Below are 14,214 nucleotides of genomic sequence, written 5' to 3'. Positions count from 1 at the left end.
GGGACGTGCCCGGGGTCCCGCAGGAAGTCGCTGTCAGAGGGGAACTGCCCAAAAGACAGTTCAGGGGCGGACTCCCCGTAAGGGCCCGGCCCGGCGCCCCGTGTTGCGCTCGGGGTAGGCCCAGGGCTCGGTCAGGGTCGGATCCGCCCCCGACACGGCGCTGCTGCCCCCCGGCCCCGGCCCCGGCGCCTCACCGCTCGGCGCGCCCGCTCCAGGCCGCTACGGCTCCTTCCGCTTCCCCGGGGAAGGGGCACCGCGCATGCGCACCCCGAGGGGCGCACACCAGGCCCGCGAGCTTCCCTGCGCATGCGCGCCCCCTCCCCGGGAGGCGAGTGTGGGCACAGCTTCTCACGCATGCGCAGTGCAGTGCGGGCGGGTCCGCGACTGCGCCCCCTGCCCCCGCGCGGAGCGGTGTGCCCGGGCGCGGGCAGCGTCGTATTGGTGCAATCGTTGTTTTCTCCCTTGGTGCGACGTACGATCAAAAATAGTAAAAAAAAGTGTTCCAAATGCAGAAAAGGACCATTTTCTTGCGATTTCCCAGTGGGTCTAATAAAAGGCATCCTTTGGGAACCAAGAGATCTAGTTTTTTTGTACCCCATAATGTAGGATGGGTTTTTGGTTGTCCAAAAACAGGAGGCGGCAAGGCTCTTTTGAGATGTGATCTCTTCTATGAAACCAACTCAGGAGTTGGAAAAAAATAACTTTTCCCCTCCAACTCCTGAGTTGCTCTAATAACAGAGATCGCATCTACTCAAGGGAGCCTCGCCTGCAAAACGTAGGGCAAGTGTTGAGGCCGCTGGTTGCAGCAAAGGCAAAGCCCAGCTCAGTCACCAGGAATCGTCACCGACTTCCCAGCTTCCTGTCAGCACTTCCTTGCCCCGAAATAAAGAAATGCTTCAACTTATGACCCAGTTCTCCCTCATTCACTGGCAAAATACGCTGTGCAATACAAAGTACAAAATAAGATTTATACGCATACTTATTTGCACATTTTTTTCAGTGTACAATAGTTTTTCAGCAAATATAATTTTGAGCATCCAATATACGATGTCATATTTAATTTCCATAGTGCTAGGAAACTTTTTTAAAGGGAAAATATTGTCAGATACCCATCCTTGAGTTTTGTGCTATTTGGGCAAAAAATGCACCACAAAATGTCAAGCGGGGCATTAAAGAACCCATGGGGTTGCTGGAGCAGACATCCTTCTCTCCAGGCCTTTCCAGGGTCTCTTACCAAACCAGCCCCCCAACCTGCCTCACAGCTACCGTGTACCCTGGGGCGCCAAACCCACATGGGCTTCTCCTGGGCCATGAGCTGCCATGGGCCCAGCAACAGTACGAGAGCCCACAGCCAAGACAGGGCCATGGGCAACGGGAGAGCAGGATCTGGCCACACAGTGCCCTCCGGTAGCCCAGCAGGCCGTACGTTAAGCACCCGATTGATCTCTCCAGTTCTGGAGAAGCCTCACTCACGTCTTCAGCGTCTCACTGACACAGGCAGTGCGGACAGCAGCGATGCGTGCTTTCCTCTGCCACCTTAGTCCACGCGTCTCAACTCTACCCCGGGTCAAGATGGATTTGGGGAGGAAAGGAGCATAATAAAGCTCCATGACACATTCAAAGTGAAGCTTTCGCTGAGACTTCCAACAAATCCCCTCCTTTTTTTTTTCTTGTGTTGCGGACATGTGGACTGAAACCCGTGCTCACAAAGGCTACCAGTCATCTTGTAGCGTCTACTTATAGTCACACGACTAACTTTGGGATGGATTTGATCTGCTTATATTTTATCCTGGGTAGGCACCACAATGTGTGTGCAGCATTGGAGACTCAGGAAAAGCCTGGTCCCTTCCCCAGGATGTGGAGACAAAAAGTTTTAATGAAACAATGATTACATATAGGTGGCAGTGCAGATGACCTCACCTTCCTGAATGCACAGGTCATGTTTGGTACGTAAAAAAAGAAAAGATTTATTATTTTTGTTTTTACACCTGCCAGGTAGCACAAGACCATTAACACTATAACAGTCACTGAATGTACAATAAACATACACATTTAAATAACAGGGTCAGAATGATGCAACGTATGTCAGATTCAATGTCTCATGAAACATCCAGATTTAGTCCCAGGTGTTCTAGTAATCCTTTGAAAAAAATCAGGTACGATTCTTTTGGAGAGTAAAGAATTGGTGCCAACTTTTGCACTCGGGAGGCATGAGCACAGGGACCCCCAATGAAGCCAAGGACGACTCCCTTAGCATATTCTTAGGGCAGAATTTAGCTGGCAGTGAGCAGAAGAAGTGTATTCCAGAATTAAGCTCCGATGGGACATTATTTAGGGGACAAAGAGACCTTTGGGCTGGTTCAGCAAAATTTCCTGTGTCTTGCACTGCGGAAGTCCATGAGAGCTTCTCGTTTAAGGGGGTCCTGCAGTACTGACATGCTGTAGGACTTCTAAGCTGCAAAACTGGGCCCTGTCTTCTGTTCTTTCTCCACATCTGTGTAATCATTATAATCAGACAACTCATTAACTTGGAATGAATATGCATGATGCTTAATTCTCAGGGAAGAGCATCCTCTCATGCATTCATTAATTTGGGACATGAAGTGAACCAGCACACAGATCTCTGGCTGGTGATTTTGTGTATGATGCTGCTGTGGAAAAAAAGGACAGACTCCTACATAAGCAAGATGCACATTCAAAGAGGCCATTTTGAAACTGCTTTCCATAACACCGGACTTGTGTTCATCCTGAAAGAACTGGTACAAAAACAAGTGTCCACATTTTTTGATACTTTCTAAACAAAGTCAAAGAAAAAAAATAGCTTTTTAAACTCTACATTTACAACAATTTAAAGGAAAAAAGGTCCAATTTTCATGTCTGAAAACTGAGCCTTTTAAGACTTTAAAATACTTCCATAAAACAGTAACTACTTGCCACATGACATTTCCATATTTTCCACTTCTCTTCATTTGTACCATATATTTGGCTCTTTGAATTTTTATGACAGTGTCACTACATCATCTGGCAGTCTAAGGAAAGCCTCCTCTCTTGAACAGGAAACTGAGAGGCAAAACAGGGCAGTGAACTTCCTCTCCCACACAAACAACAAAACCAAGGGCCCAATTTCAAAAGTGCTCAGCATCCACAACTCTGGATGAAATTAATGGGAACTGCAGTAGATTAGCACCACTGCAAGAAAAGGCCCGACTCAAATCCACTACGTAAAAAGAAAGACACTCATTGATTTCAAAGCACTGTGTGTGGATCAGGACCCAGGCCCTTAATATCTTTGAAGAGGCTTTTTAATGCCCCAGCATTTTGGGACGATAAAAGAAGCGAGATCCCAGGCACAAATTTAATCTACATTTTGGCAAATCACTTCAAGGCTACCCCAAAGCAATGCTGAGCCGTTACCGTATTTTGACAGGGCTTGTTTCATCACGCACAGTAATGATTTCCACTCTGTATTAACAGTGATACGTGGCATGAGGCCTTGCCAGCAAGTAAGCTTTCCAGTCGTCCAGTTATGGTGTTACTTCATGACTTCAGCTTGTTCTCTTACGGTTAAAATGTTCGCTTCACAGGGCTTGGTACTGCAACTTCTGCGTGGATTGGAGTCCTCACTCGCATAAGTAATCCCATCAAAATTGGTGGGAATACCGATGGAAGGAAGGGTTGCATATTCACACTCAGTGCAGCACTGGAAAAGAATTATTCAACCTACTAATGTCTCTAATGTCATGAAATGCTGTTACAACCAAATCTTACACTTTCTGGAATAAATTTATCCTATTATACTGGCATTCTGGGATGACTTTTGAGGCAGAATTTCTAGAGGTTTAGGCATATACAGCATCTCCCCCATCAACAGTACTTGGAGCTGTGGTCATATTCTCCCAGGTAACAAAATGAAAATGGTCCCCTTCCATTTGGTTTAAAGACAAAAAAAACCCCCAACCAACCAGACCCTTGAAGAGGAGCAACTTAAGGAAAAACAAACTGCCTTAAAGGTACAGCTTCCCTTTCTCCTGGTCCCAAAGCGTGACACGAGTTCTGTACACAGACCAGGTTTACGAACACAGGCAATCCTTTGGGATGGCTTTCATTGTCTTTTTAATAGTGGTCCACTAGTGTTCTTTTTTTTTTTGTTGTGTTTCCTGAGTCCAAGGCTGGTCATTTTATGAAACAGTCCATAGGAATTACAGTGCATCATTAACAAGATCCATGGAAAATGTGAGTAACCAACTTTCCATCCAACCTTCATGGGAAAAATAAACACATTTTGAGACAGCATTAAAGATAGCTACCTCAGCGTCTGCAAAGAGGTGTGCATAGGGAGAGGAGGTTAGAGAGGTTATCTTCCAATGTTTCAGATTAAAGTGTGTCTCAAACAGCAACTGCAAGGCACTGATTTTCGAGTGCCTTCTTACTTTAAAATGATCAAATCAGGGTAAAAACATCCACTTGTTTCCCCTCCATCCATTCTCTCCTGATACAACCATCATCATAGGACACAGCAAAAGCTGCTGTGCAGGTTAAAACATTACTGAGCCTTTCACATGCTTACAGGTGAAAGAAGAGTTCCCAGTTAGTGTAGGGGGAACACAACATAGGCTCAGTGTTTACCATCATGTGCTACTATGATTTCAGTCCATTCATCCAAGTGTTGAGGTTTCAAGACTGCACCTTTCATTCTCCCTAGAACTGCTTGGCAGGGCAAGGCAGACAATATGTAAACAGTTCTAAAGGGCTGCAAAAATAATAATTTAATTGACTGTTTCCGCACAGCTTCACAGCTTCATTGTTACGTCTGTCCCACACACACACACACACACAAAGAGTCTTTGTTTTGCTGCTGCTCCATCTTCCTAAGTGATCTGGTCCTTACCAAGCTGGTAAGCGCCCTTCCTCCTTGGCCATTTAAAAAGCAAAGACAGAGGGAGCAGTTCCGACATACAGCTAACAACACAGGCAGTTTAAATTATGCTGTTTTGTTTAACTGTTGATGTTAAAAATATACACAGAGCATAAATCGCCATTTAGCCATTTGTTTGACAAGTCATCTCCTCTACCGTTACACTAAATGTTGTACACTGTAAATACTTCCACAAAGGAAAATAAGGGTCATCAGACATGCCAAAAAAGTAGAGCAAGCATAGTTTCCATTTCCTGACTTCTCTTTTCTATTAAAGAGCTGCATAAAATGGCGGCACCCCGCAAGGATTTTAAGGGTACCTTTTAAATTGTCGCTGAGACTTTGGACCCCCTTAAAGCATTAGCAAGAACTCCAAGATGTTAGTTGAAGTGAACGAATACTTGAAAACATAATGAGCTCCAAGAGACCCAGGGGAGGTTTTTTTTTGGAGGGTGGCTGTCCTTATGGTCAGGTGACACTGAAGGATTTCTTCACTCATGTTCTGCTGGGAAAGTTCTTGGTTTTGTGATGTGCACTTCACTGCCTCCATTTCCATTGGTGGTCGTAGTGATAATGTATTGGGTCGTTTGCTGTTGATTGGTTGCTTGTGCTTCCAAGGGATCTGAGTGGGCTGATGGCTGAGACACGCCCACCTGAACCCCACTGGAGAGCGAAGAGTTCTGTTTTACATCCAAATCGGTTTGACCTTCAGACATCACATAATGAGTCTGCAGGGTAAAGCAAAAATTACACAAATGTTTCATATGAGCTGAAAACCCATCTTTCTCTAAAATGTATTCTAAATTATCTGCTGGGAGATATTTTGGCATGAATGAAAGATCTAACTGTATCATGTTTAAACAACTATGGAAACAAGCACAACACAAATAAGATACTTTCAATTTGTCATAAGGTATGCTGGACTCCCTTAGGGAGGGTTAATCTACCATAGGCCAAAACCTGCTGTAATTAAACACATCTCCTAGAAATTAAAATTAAACAACTGGATTTACCTCACAATCATTGTGAAAGTCTCTTATTCTACCTTGCACTTAAGTCAAACTTGCATTTTCTGTGTTCTACTTTACATGAATATGTTGGATCTCTTTCAAGGTGCTTTCAGTACATTGGAAGCTTCCGCTGAGAGGTCATTCAGCCCATTCAGTTATGCAGAAATTGAAACCATAAAGGCATCTAAAAATACTGTTTTGAAAATTAAATTCAAGTATATTACCTAAATTTATAACTAAAATTGATAATAATTTGAGCTTTGATCTTTCAAATATTTATCCAAGTGGAAAGTCTCTGTATTCAGTGCAATGAACACAATGGCTAGAAAGAGATGTTGTATTTGTCCCTGGAAAAGTTTTGCCTCTATCCCAGAACAAAACCATCCCAGGATTTTTGTGTACAAACATCACCCTTCTAGTCAGGGTTCAGTGAGCAGCTGAATGCACTGCCACTTTTCTACCATTGATTCAATGCAGTCCTGAGATAATTGTTCAGATACACTTTGCAATGTCATGGGATATACTGTTAGCACTTCTAACATTTTTAGGATATATTCTGGGACATCTAAACAGCTGAACTTTGTCCCAGGATAAAATGATTTATTTCAGGACGAACATGACATCTGTAGCCAATGAAACCAGCTCCTCAAAGTTACTTGTGTGTGTAAGAGTCTGGCAACTTCAGAACTCGCAAGCACCTTCGGTTTTTCTCATCTCTTAAGATATCATGCTACTATTTCAAAAGTAATAAACTGCTTTCCTGGAAGGACATGACTGCTTCCTTCCTACTAAACAAATCATTTTCTGCGTCAAGGAGTCTAAAAAACCCTAATCCATTCCTTCTCATTCCAGGACAATTTTGACCAGGTGTGTCACATCACTTCTGGACTGACTTCTTGGCTATGGATTCTGTCCCAATATGGTAGCTGGTCCAAGAACTGCAGAAAGCCTATTATGCTTTAGATTATGTAATCCCATCTGCCACACACTCATATGCAGACACACTCAGTTTTCATGTTAGCTTCCAACTTAAATACAACTGCTCCCCTATTGTGACACTACCATTACCATGTTCTCTGCTTGATGTGCCCGATTACTGTTTTGGTGTTCTCTAAAATGGTTAGACCTTATGGCTAAGCTTTATTCCTCCCCCCAGAACAAAAGCTGCATCCCCTTGCTTACCTGTGTGACTGCTTTCACTTGCCCTGTATTCACTGTGGTGACAGGAGTACCTACAGCAGTCTCTGCGATCACATATTGACCCTGTGGGATGGCCATCATCTGAATCTCGGATGCTAGAAGGTAGAAATTAGAAAAAATATAGTCAAACACTCTCATAGGTTAGTAAGGAGGACGATAAGAGTGGTCAGAAGGTCTAACGCAGTGACTCCCAACCAGGGTGCTATGACAGCCTTTGAAGGGTATTGCAGGGAGTGAGGAGATAAGAGAGGTAGGTGCAGGCTCTTCCTTCCGGCTGCTCCTCCTCTCCCCACTCACTGCAGTGCAGGCTCTTCCCTGCCGACTGCTCTGCCTTCCCAGCCGCTCTTCAAGTGGGTAAGCACTACAATATATAAATGATGTGCTGCTCAGTTCACAAATGTTATGGCAGGGTGCCTTGAGTCTAAAAAGGTGGAGAACCACTGTTCTAAAGCAAGCCCACAGAGTGCTATAGTATATGCCCTCTGATCATCCTGCTTTCCTGTGGAGGTAAGTGGAAAAGGAGGTTCCAGGATGCAATGCAGCAGGACTGCTCAAATGAAATGGTGATTGCACGTTGGCATCTGCTGTCTCTATGGGTTGCAAGATTAAAGTGGCCACAGATTTACATGTTGGGCTTTTTGTGAATTTTTCCTGCAAAGATTGAGTACTCCTTGCTGAACAAATCAGGCACATGGAACCAGTTTTCTAATAGTGAAAATAACATAGCACTATTGACTTCAGCGGAGCTATTCCAACTGCCATCAGCTGAGAATCTGGCCCTTTTCTAGACATCACATCCTGTTGTCACCACAGATGAAGAACTCCTTAACCATGTGCTGCTCAAGGATACATAAAGGTTCCAGCCACTCAGAACTGTACAAGAAGTTATTTATATTTGGCATGAAAAGCCCATTTCACGTCACCCCTGTGTAAGCGCTTTCAGACTGCATGTATGAGCAATCCACAGTCAAGGACAGACATGTGCCTAATACAGGGAATCAGTAGCACTGTTCCCACATTCCTGATACTTACGGTAGCTACGAAATGAGTTCCACGGGCTGGGTAAGAACGTGTGTTGGACTGAGGAGCTTTGCTGCTGTTGGAGGGTTTGGTTTTGTGCTGATGTGTTGGTCTGCATTTGGGAAGGGCTGAGTTCCTGCTGCGATTGTTGTGAGGAGGGACTCAGTGGCTGACTTCCCACCTAGAACAAGACCATAAAAGCACATATTATTGTTTACATTCCGGCACGCTGAAGCTTACATTTGTGCAGCTGTATGTACCTTCTTCTCAGTAACAGGAGTCTGACACTAATCCCATGTAAACCTCAGCCTGGGTTAGCACTGAATGACAGTCAACCAGACTGTCAGCAAGACAGGAATCAGTGTGTTTTCAGCGCAGCTCTCAACAGAGTAAATATGTGTATTACAGCCATCAAACCTCTGGCACTCTCACGGCCTTGCACATTACACTTAGCACGTGCTACTTGTAATTGGTGTTAACATTAGCATGTGGTTTGAGCAGTCCCACATTAAGGGCTAATACCCCCTGTAATGTGCACTGCTCTGACCTACCCTTAGAGGGCTGGTGATCAGGGGCATGGCTAAGAACCAAGTTGGCTTCTGAGCCTGCCCAGCTCACCTGTTCTCAGGGACAGAGTAGGGGGCCTGGACTGTGGCAGTCAGGGGCTGGAAGGGTCCCATTGGGCCTGCCAGCCCTTGCCTGTCCTGTGTCCCTGCTGCCCCCCACTGCCTGGATCAAGCCACCTGCTGTGCCTTGTCCTCTTAACTCCTAGGGCTCCCTCCCTGGCCCTCACAGCTCACTCCTGCCCCCGTATGTCCCCTGGTTTACCTGTACTGCCAGCGCTGTCCCAGGGGAACAGCAGGCAAGGGGAATGAACCCACCTGCCACTGCCACCAGGCTGCTACTACTTTCTGGGCTGAGACCAGCCACGAGAGCAAGTAGTGGTGGCAGGATGGTTCTCCTTCCCTGCTTACTCCACCAGGTCAGTGCTAGGAGCTGCAGGTTAAACCAGGAGCTCCTGGGGTGAGGGGAAGGGGGCAGTGAGCAGGGATCCAGGGTGCAGGCCTGATCCAGGACAGTAGGGGAAGAGGTTCGCACCCCCCGCACCTGCATCAGGCTGGCACTGGGCTCAGTGTCTGCTCCTTCCCCCCAGATCAGACCTGCCACATCATCAATGCCCCCTCCCCTCCCAGGACTGGGCCCACCGCACTGCCTGCCCCGCCTCCGATCAGGCCAGCCGCCTTGCATCCTCAGATTGGACACACCCTCCACCCCTCCAGCAGCCAGCTCACCTGCAACTCCTGGAGTTGTCCCACCTGAGCAATCAGGGAAGGGGAACTTGCCTTCCAGCCACCCTCTGGGCTGGGCTCAGCCTGAAGAGCAGTAGCAGCCCAGCCACAGTGGTGGTGGCTAGGCAGATGAGTTCCTCTTCCCTCCCTGCTCCCCTAGGACAGTATCAGAACCTACAGGTGAACTGGGAGACACAGGAACCAGAGGTGAGCCATGAGGACCAGTGGGGTGGGGACAGAGGCAAGTCCTAAGGGGCAGGGGAGGAGCCCTAGGGGTGGGAGCAGGAACAGGGGGGCCCTGGGAGCCAGGAAAAACCTGGAGTGGGAGTAGAGGAGGGATTCTTACATTTAGGTGCTGTCACTATGAAGAAAGATAGAGCAGCTGGAAGTGGTTCCTCTTGGGATGCTGGAGGATCACTCCCAACTGGCTTTGGGCCTATGGAGCAGTCATACATGACTGCAATGTGAGCTGCTCAAAACCAGTCACAGGCAATCCTCAATCGAAGAGGATTATCTCTGAGCCACTTGGAGGACCCTTAGCACTGTGTTTCTCTGCCCTAATGTGCGGACACTCCTGTTTTAATGGCCCTTAACACATATTCAAGTTAACGTGTAACAACACCCTCAGATGAGGCCAAGCACTGGATGAATGGCATGGAGAATAAACACTCTGCCATTCCTAGGGGTGGTTCTTCTTCAAATGCTAAAAACGGAAGTCTTGTTCTTCTGTTGCCCCTGCAATACTAGTACTAGTACTACTATTGAGGATAATGCATTCACTTTATATAGTTCCTTTCATCCAAGGATTTCAAAGCCTTCTTTGAATTAGCCTCACAACCTCTATGCATGGCTAATATTATTACACCTAAGTTTGTGACAGACAAACTGAGTTACAAAGGTATAACTTGTTCAAAGTCACAATGTCTCTGGCAAGGAGCTGGGATCAAAAGAGAAACAGAAATGTACAAGTCTCTAGCTGCCAGTAAGAGACCAAGACTATAAGATGAACACCTTCCCATGATAAGAAGAATCACATTTCAATCTACTGACACTTCAAAAAAGGTTTTAATTTTTCCTTAGCATTTATATTTTCTCAGTTTATCATCTTCATCATCAGTCATAGAACCTAAATCTCCTCTCACCAGGTACTAACTGGCAGGCAATGCACCTACCATTGGTCATCATTCAGTGCATCAAAGCCAATAGCTAAAGAACTATTGTACCTATCTTCAAGGCTGCCAGGGAGATTGTACACAGCTAAACAACTTGAGTGATGCAAAAAAGGGAGATGCAAACAGTGTTTCAAGTAAGGGACCTTGGATCTTAGCCCACCCCGTTCATTTGCTGAATTTGATGACTGAAAAGCCTATATATTATCCTGAGATTTCCAACAGGAAGAGGGCAGTGCTAAATGGTGTTTTAGAGGAAATGACTACAAGGGACCAGGGCTGGATTAACGCACAGGCAAACTAGGCATATGTCTAGGGCCCTGCCCTGCCCTTCTACTGGCCTCACCATCACAGTGGCTGCTTCCTAGCGGTGGCTCCAAGCCCTGCTCCCCGCAGGCGGCAGCACTAGGGTGGGAAGGAGGGTCTTGACCAGCCCGGGGCTCATGAGTTTTTTTGTCTAGGGCCCATTAAAGGGTTAATCTGGCCCTGCAAGGGCCCTGAAAATCTTTTTGGCACCAAGCCAGTCTGTAGGAGGAGGGTCGGAGGAAGGGCAAGCTGAAGTGCTCTGGGTCAAGATACAAGGGGGTCATGGGGAGAGGGATGTAACGGTGGGGGTCTACTACAGACCCCCCAACCAAGGGGAGGAGCTGGACTGGGAATTTTCGGGCCAGCTTGCAGAAGCACTTAAGGCAAGGGATGTAGTTGTCATGGGTGATTTAAATTACCCGGACATCTGCTGGGAGGAGCAGTCAGCCAGGTCGGACAGATCCAGGAGGTTCCTGGCAGAGATACAGGACCTCCACTTAACCCAGGAGGTGCACAGTCCCACCAGAGGAAATGTCCTGTTGGACCTGGTCCTGGCCACAGGCGATGATCTGGTAAGGGGCCTCCAGGTCCTTGACCACCTGGGTGATAGCGATCATCGCTTGCTGGAATTCATCATCCAGCACAGGGTGACAAGGGCCTGCAGTAAGGCGGTAGCCCCAGACTTCAAGAGGGCCAACTTCAACGAGTTGAGGAGATTGGTGGGAGAGACGCTGGGGTTCTCGAGGGCAGGGGAACTCAGTGCCCAAGATGAGTGGTCGTTCATTAAGGAGACGATACTCAGGGCCCAAGAGGTGACGATCCCAACTAGAAGCAAGGGGGGCAAGAGCGCCCAAAAGCCTCCCTGGCTCACCAAGGACGTCCGGGAATGCCTGGTTGCCGAAAAGGCGGCGTACACCTAGTGGAAGAGGAGTATACCTCCACTGCTCGGGCCTGTAGGGGGTCTGTTAGGAAAGCTAAGGCGGACATAGAGCTAGGACTAGCGTCCAAGATCAAAGATAATAAAAAGTCCTTTTTCAAATATATAGGGAGGATGAAGAAGGTGCCGGAAAATGTGGGGCCCCTGCAAGATGCGCTGGCCAATCTGGTGGTCGCGCCAGAGGAGAAGGCAGACCTCTTTAACAAATTCTTCACCTCCGTTTTCTTGTGCAGGGACAGGGACTCCCCCACCGTGATTCAAGATGGACTTGAGGGGAATGCCTCAAGACCTAAGGTTGAGGAGGACCGGGTTAGAGTGCTACTGAAGGGGCTGGACTTGTTCAAATCAGCAAGGTCCAGATGCTCTCCACCCCAGGGTGTTGAGGGAGCTAGCAGGGGTTATTGCAGAGCCCTTGGCACGGCTTTACGAGCGCTCGTGGTGCTCGGGCCAGGTGCCAGATGACTGGAAGATAGCCAATGTGGTCCCCATCTTTAAAAAAGGGAGGAGGGAGGACCTGGGCAACTATAGGCCCATCAGTCTTACCTCAATCCTGGGGAAACTCTTTGAGAAGATCATCAAGGAGCACATCTGTGACGGGCCGGCATCAGGGATGATGCTCAAGGGCAACCAGCATGCTTTCATTAGGGGCAGGTCATGTCAGACCAACCTGATTGCCTTTTACAATCAAGTCACAAAAGCATTGGATGCAGGTGTCACCATGGATGTAGTCTTTCTGGACTTCAGCAAGGCCTTTGACACTGTCTACCACCCCATCCTCATTAAAAAACTAGGTGACTGTGGCATCGATGCCTACGCAGTCAGATGGATTGAGAATTGCCTGAAGGGTTGTACTCAGAGGGTGGTGGTGGATGGGTCATATTCGACCTGGGGGGAAGCGGGCAGCGGAGTCCCCCAGGGCTCGGTCCTTGGGCTCACACTGTTCAATTTCTTTATCAGCGATTTGGACGACGGGGTGAAAAGCAACCTGTTCAAATTTGCTGATGATACCAAAATTTGGGGTGAGGTGGGCATGCTAGTAGGGAGGGAAAGACTGCAGAAAGACCTGGATAGGTTGCAAGGGTAGGCTAACAAAAACAGGATGTGTTTCAATACTGACAAGTGCAGGGTGCTGCACTGGGGCAGTAGTAACCAGCAGCACACTTATAAGATGGGAAACTCCCCTCTTGAGAGCATAGAGGCAGAAAGGGATCTTGGAGTCATCATTGACTCCAAGAAGAACATGGGCCGACAATGCGAGGTCACGGTCGGCAGGGCTAACTGGACCTTATCATGCATCCACAGGTGCATCTCAAGTAGGTCCAAGGAGGTTATGCTCCCCCTCTACGCGACACTGGTCAGGCCGCAGCTGGAGTACTGTGTCCAGTTCTGGGCACCCCACTTCAAGAGGGATGTGGACAACATTGAGAGGATCCAGAGGAGGGCCACCCACATGATCCGGGGACTGCAGGGCAGACCCTACAACGAGAGGTTACGGGACCTGAACCTGTTCAACCTTCGCAAGAGAAGGCTGAGGGGGGACCTGGTGACTGTCTATAAACTCACTAGGGGGGACCAGAAGGGTTTGAGGGAGACCTTGTTTCCTCTAGCGCCCCCCGGGATAACAAGGAATAACGGCCACAAGTTGCTGGAGAGAGTAGGTTTAGATTAGACATCCGTAAGAACTACTTCACAGTCAGGGCGGCTAGGATCTGGGACCAACTTCCACGGGAAATGGTGCTGGCTCCTACCCTGGGGGTCTTTAAGAAGCGGCGTGATGCCTACCTGGCTGGGGTCATTTGAGCCCAGTTTTCTTCCTGCCCAGGCCGGGGGTCGGACCTGAAGATCTGCAAGGTCCCTTCCGACCCGACTTCTATGATTCTATGTAAAGGTTTTTTTGTTTAAACAGCATTTTACATTTTTTCCATACACAAAGAGACTTGTTTTATAAAAAAGGCCCATTTTGAACATGTCTCTCTTATATAGCTGCCAATGCATTTCTAAAGCACACAGCCCTGCAGTATATAGGCACATTAGACTTTCACTTATGCACTTTCTTGGTTTGACCAGTCATCACCAACCTGTGGAATAGGTAAGTATCATTATACCCATTCTACAGATAGAAAAAAACGGAGGTAAAGAACTGGTAGGTCTTGCCCCAAGTCACCCAGTTAGTTAGTGGCAGAGGTAGGATTTGAACTCAGACTTCCTAGTTTCTAGTCTCAGGCTCAGTCCACACTGTTTCATCAAGATGCACCTATTCCCCTGAGGTTCCCTGTGGGGATGGCCCATATTCATACATCTGTTAATGGATCACACTGCCTTAATCATATGGAGACATAAATGTGCCCACCCACTGTGTCTCTATAAT

The 14,214-nt window shown here is 47.5% G+C and overlaps 2 protein-coding genes across 8 annotated transcripts in view; both read right to left on the bottom strand.

Annotated features, from left to right (window-relative positions):
• NFRKB (nuclear factor related to kappaB binding protein) overlaps window positions 1-278 on the bottom strand; it is a 31,184-nt gene extending 30,906 nt beyond the window's left edge. For both annotated transcript variants that reach the window (XM_006277858.4, XM_014600884.3), the window contains exon 1: window positions 195-278. The gene's annotated coding sequence lies outside the window, so the exon portion shown is untranslated. The remainder of the gene's footprint in view (window positions 1-194) is intronic.
• Window positions 279-1,942: 1,664 nt separating this feature from the next.
• Window positions 1,943-14,214, bottom strand: part of PRDM10 (PR/SET domain 10) — a 69,564-nt gene continuing 57,292 nt past the window's right edge. For all 6 annotated transcript variants that reach the window (XM_014600891.3, XM_059719711.1, XM_019490126.2 and 3 more), the window contains 3 exons: window positions 8,158-8,326; window positions 7,108-7,220; window positions 1,943-5,643 (listed from right to left, as the gene is read on the bottom strand). In XM_014600891.3, the coding sequence (XP_014456377.1) occupies window positions 5,407-5,643; window positions 7,108-7,220; window positions 8,158-8,326 (519 nt within the window). In that variant the 3' untranslated portion in view covers window positions 1,943-5,406. The remainder of the gene's footprint in view (window positions 5,644-7,107; window positions 7,221-8,157; window positions 8,327-14,214) is intronic.

The sequence above is a fragment of the Alligator mississippiensis genome, chromosome 16 (genome assembly GCF_030867095.1).
Source record: "Alligator mississippiensis isolate rAllMis1 chromosome 16, rAllMis1, whole genome shotgun sequence".
In the NCBI taxonomy this organism is placed as follows: domain Eukaryota; kingdom Metazoa; phylum Chordata; order Crocodylia; family Alligatoridae; genus Alligator; species Alligator mississippiensis.
Note: the sequence above shows the minus strand (reverse complement) of the source record. Positions and strands in the feature narration are given on the sequence as shown.